Source organism: Musa acuminata, chromosome BXJ1-9, assembly GCF_036884655.1.
Source record: "Musa acuminata AAA Group cultivar baxijiao chromosome BXJ1-9, Cavendish_Baxijiao_AAA, whole genome shotgun sequence".
Lineage (NCBI taxonomy): Eukaryota > Viridiplantae > Streptophyta > Magnoliopsida > Zingiberales > Musaceae > Musa > Musa acuminata.
The window spans coordinates 44,193,309-44,205,413 of NC_088335.1; the positions used below are offsets into that span (position 1 = coordinate 44,193,309).

The window sequence follows — 12,105 nt, forward strand, 5'->3', positions numbered from 1 at the left end:
TTCGTCGAAGAAGACTCGAAGTTGGTTCATCGTGTCTACCGTTTCCACCACCTGGCTCCGGCGAAATGGATGCCGTCAGTCGCCTGTGGAGAGGCTGCGCCGCGGTCTGGTCTCCCGCGAGGATGTGGCTGTCGTTGGCGATGGGCGCTAGGTTTTCGACCAGCCTGGCCCGCCTGGGGTCGCCGATGACGAGGGATCCCGATGGCCGGGGCGTGCACTGGGTGTTCTTGGGGTGTCCAGGCGTCGGGAAGGGAACCTACGCTAGCCGCCTCTCTCAGCTCCTCGGGGTGCCTCACATTTCCACCGGTGATCTCGTCCGCGAGGAGCTCGCCTCCTCAGGGCCCCTTGCTCAGCAGGTAATTTCGTTGGCGTGCGCTTGTCTTAGCTAAAGATTGCTCATTTATATTGTTTCTTTTTTTGTTGTTCTGTGCACGCCGTCTATGAACTGGAAATGTAGTGGTTTTATATTCTAATGGGGGTTGCTTACGTTTTGGATTATTAGAGGATGGGGAAGTTGGTTTACGTCTAGTTGCTTGGTTAATGCTGGCCATGAAAATAGTTGATGGGATACCAATTAGTGAGCATAACAATTGCACCAAATTTGCATAAGAGGTGATGATTATGTTTGATTACTGATTGAGACATCCTTTGGCATGTAGCAGCAGAACCATTCTTTATAACTTGTATTTAGTAATTTGTTACAATGGTCCACACTGGATGAACAACAAAATCACAAATTCTTTTTTCCCCAAAAATAACCAACTTTTGGCCTTTTTAAAATGAATCATCTTTTCATATGCTTTTCCACAACAAAGGACTAAGAAGGAAAGGAGAGAATGAAACAATATTACCAGCTTGAACTTGGTTCCATCCCTTCTTCATTTTATGATATTAACAAGGTTTGTCGTACCACAGCATACCACTTGGTATGGGCGGTACATCAGTATGCTTGCATGTATCATGTTTCGGTATGCTCAGAACGGCTCGGTATAATTTGGTACGTACCATACTAACAGCTGGTCGGTATATCGGTACGGACTGGCAAGACAAACCATGGATATTAATGTCAAGTTTTGTTGCTAAAGACCTTCTGATGGTCATTATAATCATCCACTAGTGGAAACGAAGAGAAAGGCTTCATCAGATACCAACTTGATCATTCAAGTTGCCACTGTAATGTAATGAAAAAAAAAACAAAAAAGAAAAGTTAACAGTTTCTCACAAGTCCTAGGGTAAAAGAACAAAGACATTTATTGCTTAATTGGGCAAGTATTGTGCCTAATTAAGTGAAATAAGAACATCTTCCATTGATACACAAATAAAAGAGGAACACAAAAGTAATGTGGTTATCATTGATGGGCGGTACTATCTTTGGTGCCCCAAGTGATATGAATGGTTTGTCTATCAATGTATTTTATTCATATCACTAGTGTAGCAAGTTTACAGTTATCGATTTATTTTAATTTGTAGAATTCTGATGAATTCATGATACAATACAGAAGCAATAACTGAAAGATCATTGGCATACTACTAGCCCTGGTTGATTAATAAACCATCCAAGTAAAACCATGTTTTAAAAGTGCATAATTCCGTCAGTTCATGCTAGTTCATCGAGGCTGCAGTAGTCTTTGTCGAAAACCTAATTCTTGGAAGGAAGTAATAACTGTTATTTGCAAAAAGAAAAATTAAAATCCAACAACTTTATAAGTTCCTCATAGGCAATGTCCCAGCTTTCTAGGTAAAACTGGCTAATCAGCATCCATTTATGATCCAATATTATTGATGTCAATTGCTAACTGTTGATGCACTTTACTGCTTTTTCTAATGAATATCTGTCTTTGGTCATGAAAATTACCATTCAATATTAGCTTCTGTGGCACAATTATGTTAGTGCTGTAAAAATAAATCTGGTGTGGAAGTTGAAAAATCAATTACTTATTCTTGTCATGACACAGGTTGTCTTTTTCCTTTTTCCTTTTAGCATGAGGCTCTAGAAATATCAAAAGAACATTTACTACATAGAGAAATTTTAGTTAGGTATTCTGTTTAGAACTGGATAAATTTGACATAAATAATTCTGTTAACATGGTGAACCTTGTGCTAAAATAAGGCTGCCCGTTCGTTACATAAGAGTGTCAGATGTTTGAGTTGCAAAAGAAGCTACATGCTTGCAAAGATAAGACTACACATTGCCCCCTACCTAGATTTTCACGTTCGCAGGCTTGTAACTGGATCACCCTTACTTTTTCTAAAGAAAGTTGTAACATGTAATCGAATGGTAGATATACTATTTGAATTTTCAAATATACGCCTATGAGGGTGACAATAAACTAACTAGAAAGTGAAATTTATGTTGAACACTAATATGTCTTTGCATGCTCTAGACATGTTTTGGCTGTTCCATTCTTGTTCTTCGTATGTGGTAGGTACGGGCATCATAGGTTTCAAACTTTGTAGATTCTTGACTTTGACTCTTGGGAGTATTGGTAACTGTTTGGTGGATACTTTCTAGAACATGTTACTATATTGATTTTTTCACAAAATAGCCTAAGTCAATTGATTATTGTTTATAGAGGTAATAGCATATGTTGAGGATGAGAGAGCATCTTGCGGGAAACTTGACATGGATTTCATCATTAATCATTCATTATTGGGTTAAATCAAAATGAAATCACTTCAGTGGAAAAAAAAATCATCTTTTGTTTTGACCACTATGAAGTATCTATTGCTATAGTGTTCTAGATAGGCCATAGGCAAATTATTTTGTTGTCAATTGATAGAAGCTGAGAGTTGCAACTTTGTTTCTAGAACTGTCAACTTTATATTCCTCTCCTCTGTTAATTCATTCTACATTTTCTGCAGCTGAAAAAATCTAGTTTCGATAGTGTTTACTTGCTGATATAAAATTAATAGGCTACATATCTTATAGTTGGGTGGAAATCTGTTCCTTCAGAGTTGTATTGTTGCCCCTTTCTATCTCAGATTGCCATAAGTCATACTTCTCGATGAAGAAATAGAATATCTTTCAATATCATTGAAGTGCTCATGATTTGCTTATAATATGCTTTAGCGTTTGAAAGCTCTGTTTCATGTGACAGTGAGTGAAAGGATTTTTTTGCTCTATCAGATGTCAGTTTTATTTACACTTATAATTTGTAATTTTATTTTGCAGCTTGCTGGAATTGTAAATCATGGTCAATTGGTATCAGATGAGATTATCATGAGCTTGTTAATTAAACGCCTTGAACATGGAGCAACTAAGGCTGAATCTGGATCCATTCTTGATGGTTTCCCACGAACAATAAGACAAGCGGTAAGCTAATGAATTTTGTACGAAGCATACAAAATGTAATATCCATTTCTACTTGGTTAATTAAAGATAAAGTTGATTGAGAATTTAGGCTTCTTAGTAGCTTCCATCTTATTTTTGGTTACCGTGCTGGCTGATCATCATCTCATTTTGTTTTATTTTGTGCAGAAAATTTGTTTAAACCGAGATTGTGCAATCTAAAGCAATGTGACTAGTTTTTGATTGTTGTAGACATTTAAGCTTTAAATTTGATTTTGTAAATTGATGTGGATGATAAACATTTAAAGTTTGTGAAGCTCGTAATGAAAATTGCTGGAGCAATGCAGTCAGTTTTTGGATATATGATTCATTTTTAAGGCCGATCTTGTTTTTTAGCAATTCCTACTAGGTAGAAATGGCAAAGGTAGATTTCAGGTTGCCGTAAAAGGTGGCAATAGGGTTCGTAACTTTATGTTCATGGTATCTCCTCTAGAGTAACTGTTATTTCTTTCTTACTGTTTATTCCATGCAATTAGTTACCTCATTCATTTGAAGAAGGATCGGTTTGGTTGTTCTTTGCTGTATTTTCTGTGTAACAGTTGGCCCCAGTCAACCCAACCAGTCAATTGAACTAACATAATCTGTTTGAGGGAACCAGCCATTTAAAGGAATAGTACAGTTTCTTTGGTTCTGTTCTCTGTGTATGGAGACATTAGCCCCATGCCTTGTTCAGCTGCAGCTCCAATAGCTAGGCACTCTTGCCATATAAAGAAGCAAACAACAAGCGGAAGATGTTAGAGAACAGTGCCTTTGGCTGCTAAAAGCAAGGTAGAAGCAATTCTTTTATATTTGATTTCTCTTTTCCTTTTCCCTCTATTCTTTTTCTATCCTCTTTAAAAGTGATTGGCGTCCCCATATTGGCACAAATGTGCCTTGGTCTTTGTTGACCACCCACATGGTTTTCCACAATATAATTGCCAAACTTTTCTTTCTAAGATAATGAATCATGATCATTAGATTGGCTCTACTACATCAATATACAGAATGGAATCAGCATAAAACTTCGGCTAAAAAGGAAAGACAGCTAGTTCAAAGTTGTGGACAAACAAGTGTAGCTTTTAAATAATTTGTCATAAAATCAATTATGGAAATGAGATCTTCGAACATAAAATAAAATTTTTTTATCTTTAAGGTTCCTTAAGTTTTTACCCTAAATATGGTACTTGTAAATTAATCCATGAAATCATAAATTTTTTTAATATTGGTTTATGATCATCTTGGTTATAAAGTGCAATTAACTATATGGCTTAAATTTGTACTATTCCATCATTAACTTTATATTGTATTCTTTTGCCTGGTACCCTTTTTTTTAAAAATCTTTGATAGTCCTTTTCCATTCAACAATGTCTACTTCCATGACAAAGACTGTTATGTTGGTTTACATGTGTTGTATCGGTTGAAGCTTCTCAAGCGTGAATGACATTAGCACATACCATGCTGACTTATATTTGAGGTGCCAACATATGACCAGAAACGGTTTTGTCCTTTGATGGTTGGCGTTGGGGCATGTTCAGTTTCTCAACTCTCTCAAGACAAATTTAGATATTCTCTATCAGCTTCGTGCTTGCAAGAGCAAGGTTGTTTATGTTTTTCTTAATGCTCTGCTTTAGACCACCCTTTTAATAGGGTTTTTACATGATTATCTTTTCAAATTTTGGAAATAGAAGATCCTTCGCATATGTCACTCCTCTTAGCACCCATCTAATAAACTTTGTAACTACTTTCCATTCTTACTAGTAGCTAACTTTAGTTTAAATACAAATTCTCTATATCGAAAACTAAGGAATGTTGTCTCGTGCTGATTGGCTATATTGGTTATTGGTCGTACATTACATATCAGTTGCTACTAGTGTATTGACGTTCCAAGAGAAGGATAAAAAAATGGCCTAAAATTCAAAAAGCCCTATTTGAGGGCTTTTTTCTCGTAATTTCTTGGTATATAAATTATATTTTGATAAGAATAAAATGTGTTTAAGCCATAAACTAGAAATTCTAGGTTATAAGGGTACAAAATTGAATGAGTGTGAGTGAGAGGAGGGAGGAGGATCTAAAGAGCCAAAATAGGGCCCAATCATAAATTTGATTATTGGGACTTGATTTGACCCAAGAAGAGCCCGATATGGTCAAAATTTGACTATTATTAACCCGCATTGGTTAGTAAAAATTGTAACAGGTGATGCAAGAGGTGTAATGCTCGAGAGTATTTTTGAAAGTGCTAGGCGCTAAAAGGCACAAAGTCCCAAATGCTTGAGGCACCTACCCGAGCAAAGCAAGATGCTTAAGGATATTAAAATATAAAAATATATTACGATTGATAAATATGATTATAAAAATAAAAATGTTATATTAAATTGTAATCATATAACGTACCAAATCATATCATTCATCTTCTAATAACAAAAATGTCAAAACAGTAAAGTTGCTATGAAACAATTTAGAGGAGTAACCGACAGCTTTGGAGGAAGGTGGGGGAAGGCGATAGAGGAAGCTATAGATGAAAGCGTTAGCGGTGGAGGAAGCTTCGGACGAAGGCTACAATGGCAAAGGAAGCTTCAGACGAAGACGTTGATGGCGAAGGAAGCTATGGAAGAAGGCAACGATGACGGAGGAAGCTTCAAACGAAGGCATTGGTGGCGGAGGAACCTTCGGGTGAAGGTGTTGACGGTGGAGGAAGCTTCGGACGAAGGGGTTGGTGGCAAAGGGAGCTATGCACGAAGGCAAAAGCGACAAAGGGAGCTATGGCGGACATTGGGTTTCAAAGCTAGGTTGGGCGCACCGAGGGGGTAGTGTCATAGCTCTTTAGTTGGTTCGATTGAAGCAACTTGCCTATTCAATCAAACCAGGCATGAACAAAATACACCTTCACTTGGGCGCTTGCTCGAGGCGCTTAGTGCTTGTGCTTAGGCGAGCGCTCAGGCGACGCTTCACTAAATAGCGTCACCCAGAGGTTGTGCTCGGGCCTTGCCTTACCTGAGTGCCTAGGCGAGCGATTGGGCGCTTATTAAAAACACTGATGCCTGGTACGCCCCCTAATAGTGTACCACCCGAAATGGGCTGGGTCAATTTATCGGTCAACTAGAGAATCAATACATACTGTCGGTTTTGTACCATATCGAGTGATACATCAATACATGCCTAAAACATTCTTATTATTCTCATTGATTATTTTACTTCTTATTTTCATTTCTCTTTCACTACAATTAATTGCCTTAGGCTTCCTCTTTCTTTTTCTTTTTCCTTTCATTACACACTTCCATCTTGGAAGAGTAATATATATTTTGAGGATTTAGGGAGTTGAAGACTTAGAGCCGATAATATTACATCAGGAAGAGGGTTGGAGTCCACTGAGAAGCTACTCAATTTGATGGGTATATGTCAATTGGAGTTTCAAGATCATTATATTAACAGTCATCTAATGGATGATGTGTTATTCATGTCAATTTGAGTTTCAATGACATTATTCCAACAATCAACTAACATATATTAACTAGAGTGATATACATATAAGTTTTTAAGATTTGTAAGGACAATACGCCAAATCTAAACTTAGAGTGGTAAGTATCGCTAATTTACAAGGGTATATACTTGCACGATTTTTCCTTCAATATTTAAGGGATTAACAAGCAATCTCAAAAGATGTAAGCTAGTTGCACAAGAACTTCTAAAGTCTTGTATCTTGAGACTCAAGTTACATGAAGCATGTGATATATTCCAAGGTCTTAGTACTGATAAGAGTGCAAATGTCTTCTAATTTCTTTGAAGGAATTCTACCCATGAATGCTAAAATGGTAAAACCTAGTGCTTGTGCTCAGGCGACGCTTCAGTAAATAGCGTCACCCAGAGGTTGCGCTCGGGTCTTGCCTTACTTGAGTGCCTAGGCGAGCGATTGGGCGCTTATTAAAAACACTGATGCCTGGTACGCCCCCTAATAGTGTACCACCCGAAATGGGTTGGGTCAATTTATCGGTCAACTAGAGAATCAATACATACTGTCGGTTTTGTACCATATCGAGTGATACATCAATACATGCCTAAAACATTCTTATTATTCTCATTGATTATTTTACTTCTTATTTTCATTTCTCTTTCACTACAATTGCCTTAGGCTTCCTCTTTCTTTTTCTTTTTCCTTTCATTACACACTTCCATCTTGGAAGAGTAATATATATTTTGAGGATTTAGGGAGTTGAAGACTTAGAGCCGATAATATTACATCAGGAAGAGGGTTGGAGTCCACTGAGAAGCTACTCAATTTGATGGGTATATGTCAATTGGAGTTTCAAGATCATTATATTAACAGTCATCTAATGGATGATGTGTTATTCATGTCAATTTGAGTTTCAATGACATTATTCCAACAATCAACTAACATATATTAACTAGAGTGACATACTTATAAGTTTTTAAGATTTGTAAGGACAATATGCTAAATCTAAACTTAAGAGTGGTAAGTATCGCTAATTTACAAGGGTATATACTTGCACAATTTTTCCTTCAATATTTAAGGGATTAATAAGCAATCTCAAAAGATGTAAACTAGTTGCACAAGAACTTCTAAAGTCTTGTATCTTGAGACTCAAGTTACATGAAGCATGTGATATATTCCAAGGTCTTAGTGCTGATAAGAGTGCAAATGTCTTCTAATTTCTTCGAAGGAATTCTACCCATGAATGCTAAAATGGTAAAACAATATGCACAGTATAAAGCCGAGTAACCAACTCACTAGCAACACAAAGATGTTGATGTTCTGCATTTGGTCTCTAAGGTTGTCTAGTGCTCAAAACATGCAATCTCACCACACAAATCAGTATCAGAATGCAGTTATAAGCTTGGTATAAGTTGGAAGTTCTATTTACAAGTCTGTTAAGATTATCCATTGTCACTTTCTAGCTGGAGAAATGTTCGTGTCACATCAGAGGGCCCATTATTACTGAAATATTTTTCTCAACTCCTCGTCTATATTCTTTACTGATTAGCTCACTTTATTAAAGATAAATCACTAGTACTATGGTAATCTAAACACTCTTGCTTCAGCTGTTTCCCCCATTTAATCCTTAGACAAGTCCAGAAACAGTCTCAAGTATCTCTGGAACTTATCATCAAGATTTGCCATTTAGTGTTAACATTTCAAAATCATTTTATCACTGTTCTTAGCTCCAAATTTCTAACAAATAAAAAGAAAAAGGAAGTCCTATTCCTTTTGTATAGAAGTCTTTCTTATGCTCAGTGTCAGCCAATCTGATGTTCAGACAACAGATCTTAAAATATTTACCTGAAAATAGTGATGATAGCTTTTAATCTTTAACATTAATGCTGTGAGAAATTGAGTGTGCTCTTATTTTGCGCATGTACTAATATATCAGGAAATACTAGAGGGAGTCACAGAAATTGACCTGGTCATCAATCTTAAACTCAGAGAAGATGCACTGCTTGCAAAGTGCCTTGGAAGAAGAATTTGCAGCCACTGTGGAGGGAATTATAATGTTGCATCCGTCAACATCAAGGGTGAGAACGGGAGGCCAGATTTTATTATGGCTCCACTTCTACCCCCAGCAGATTGCGCATCAAAACTCGTAACTCGAGTAGATGATACTGAAGAGGTCGTGAAAGAGCGATTGCGAATATATAATGAAATGGTAAGACACTAACTTATCATGTGCTTATTTTAGAATAATTGCTCAATTTCCTGATCTACTATTTGTATGCTCAAGTGCAACAAAAATTTAAATATTGACTTACGGAAAACCTCTTCCATGGAAAATGAACTGAAAAATTATTTTGTTTGTTTCAATGGAAAAAAATTATTCTTTAATCCACTTTTTTATTGTTTGAAATGAAATGGGAAAGGAAAGGAATGAAAAGGAGTTCACTCAAGCTAAATGGGGATGGAAAGAATTGAGTGCAAGTTTTAAATTTTCCTTTGTTGGCCATAAAATTTATATCAAGGATTTAAAGTCAACATTTGATTAAATAAATTCCTATTGAGATATCTGCAATTGTTGTATATGAAAACAGTCAATACTGTTGTAGGCAAGGTTTCAAATATTGACAGTACAGGTTGGTATGGATCGATATTTATCAGTCCAGTGGTACTAGAATCACTTCAGTGAATGAAAGAATGTGAGTGGTTGCAAAACACAAGTACGAGTGGTTGCAAATTTATACTACAACTGTAGCTTACTGGGAAAGACTGATGATGGGAACGAAGATAGCCCAGTGATGAACAGCAACCACTTCAGTGAATGAATGTGAGCCTCTTGTTCAAGTCACTAAGAAAATATTTCTTGTAGACCATAAGTGTTCGGACAATCCTATTTGTTCCCCCTTTTGAATGATAGCATGGTTTCATCAATAAATACTAGTGGTTTTGATATGTTGTTCGAGATGATCAGGGGACCGTACGGATGTGATGCTGACAATCACATGCACATCTGAGTGCATGTTCACTGTCATGGTGCTTATAACTGTTCTTATTTCATTTATGCTGGTAGCTGGATAAGTATCAAACATTGTATATGATGATGCTGTATACTTATAGTGATTGCCTGACCTACCTACCAAATTATGTGGTAGATATGATAATGTTGCCTAATTATGGTTTATTTCTACAGAGCAAACCGGTTGAGGAATTCTACCGTGCAAGAGGGAAGCTCTTAGAGTTTGATTTACCAGGAGGGATCCCTGAATCTTGGCCAAAGCTGTTGCAAGCACTGAATCTTGTTGACCATGACGACAAACAATCAGCATCAGCATGATTACACTTCAGCATTTGGTCCTCCTTCTCAGGTGTATAATCAATGTATGTGTTAATTATACAACAATTTTGTCTATGAAGTCTCAATCTAAGCTTGTAATTTCATTGAGATTGTAATTACAATGGGATAGCTGCTGTCTCAGGCTGTAATTACATTGAGATTGTAATTTCATGAAGAATGGCTCCAAGTCAGAGTTGCTGAAATGATCGAGGTCAAACTAATCCTGTAAGTAGTGATTTTGATCTTGCTGGATGAAGCTTCTTTCTGCCAAGTTTAAGTTCAAAAGTCGTATGGTTTTTCTGATGTTCCTTCTAATCTTTCAAGAACAGGATGATGCATGAGTTGATGCAGAAATATTACCTGCTTCATATCTGCACTACTTTTCACGAAAACTACAGCTTGGCTAATTTCAACATCACCATATTTCTTCGAATATGATTAAAGTTCACAGTAATGGGATTGTTGACTAAAATCACAGACTGTATTGAAATTGTTTTGGCTTTTCGAAAAAAGTGGTCTTATAATTTTTGAGCTGCAGACACCAAATAAATATAAATAAGCTTTCCCAGGTGTCGTGTGTGATAAGTTGCTGAAACATGGAACTAAATAGTCTCTGTCTCACATAAAGCAGGAGCAAGTGACTATATACAAGAGTAGGTAGGATTATTATCATTAATTTAGATTTATGTTACCTGATTTGGATTTGTTTGAGTGTTATCTCCAAAGTCAGATCACTGACTACATAGGATTATTAGCATTAACTGTTATGCTACATGTTTTAGATTTGTTATCTCCAAAGTAGGTCAATAAGTGAGATGCTAGGGATGACATGACCAACCAAGTCCGAGTCCGAAGTAGAACTATAAGTGAGATGGTAGGGCCGACATGACCAAGTCCGAGTCTGAAGTAGAAACAGGATGGTGCGATTCGAGATGCCAAGGAACTGACGTGTAGAGTTAAAGTCGTAGTGTCGATGTGGTGTCCAAGTATCGAAGTTGAGCTAATGTGGTTAAGAAGAAAATTCTTTATACCAAATCTGATTTGAAACAAATTTTTGATAAGTATAGAAGGCTGATGTGGTAAATGTGGCTGATTTAATTTGGTAGGACTTATGGATTAGGTTTTGTTAGGGTAAATCATCGTCAACGTCCGAGTCAATCCGACATGGTCCAAACCCAAGAGCGTAGGAGTGTTTAGGGTGACTCTGAGATGTTTCCAAAGTGGTTTTGAGATGGTCCCGGGGTAGTTTCAATGTTGCTTCGAAGTGGTGGGAGAGCTTTCGAGGCGTCACGTATACTAAGACTAATATCGGGAGAAGTTTCCTGACCCAGTTTCTTCGACATTTAAGTTAGTTCGAGGTCCTTTCTGAGATATGAGTTTTTTTCGAAAAGAGAATCCCTCGATATAGCACCAGGAGTTAGCTTTTATACTTAGTTTACGGAGGGGACAACCTGCAATTGTCCTAACGTCCCCCTTTGACGTTTTGTCCACGTGGGCGATAGAAGAAAGATAGACTCAAACCGTCTCTATTAGACTATTGTCTATGAGGGCTGGTAGGTGGAGGGTGACTGGAACCTTTTCCTTCCATACTAGCCTCCACATAGTGACAAGTGTTGAATGTTGATTGACTGTCAATATGTTCCCTACCATTTATCCCCCGCCCCTAAGGCGTGCTTTAGGTCTCATGTTAGAGGGGTCGAGAGCTCAATGTTCAATCCACCTGGCAAGCCTGTCGTTAACTTGTTCCTTCGCAACATAAAGGAGGTACCTATAGGCACGAGTCGATTTTCCTTGATTTATGCATCTCGGGCATATTTCACCCAATTAAGATGGGTTAAGATTTAAATAAACTTATATGGGATGGATGAGTTTACTATTAATTGTTCAAGATAAAAATGGGTTCAGATCTAACTAAGACTTTTCCCATGTCAGTCTTAGTCCCGATCATCACACGGAATTATCGAACCTACAGGATTAAATCGAGAGCATTCCTAACAAATG

The 12,105-nt window shown here is 37.2% G+C and overlaps 1 protein-coding gene across 1 annotated transcript; it reads left to right on the top strand.

Moving 5' to 3' along the window:
• The first annotated feature begins 11 nt into the window (after positions 1 to 11).
• Positions 12 to 10,352, top strand: LOC135594374 (probable adenylate kinase 6, chloroplastic). The gene is made up of 4 exons (XM_065084757.1): positions 12 to 356; positions 3,173 to 3,313; positions 8,713 to 8,985; positions 9,961 to 10,352. Exons 1-4 carry the CDS (start codon positions 66 to 68, stop codon positions 10,102 to 10,104), a joined length of 849 nt encoding a protein of 282 aa, XP_064940829.1. The 5' UTR covers positions 12 to 65; the 3' UTR covers positions 10,105 to 10,352.
• The last annotated feature ends 1,753 nt before the right edge of the window (positions 10,353 to 12,105 follow it).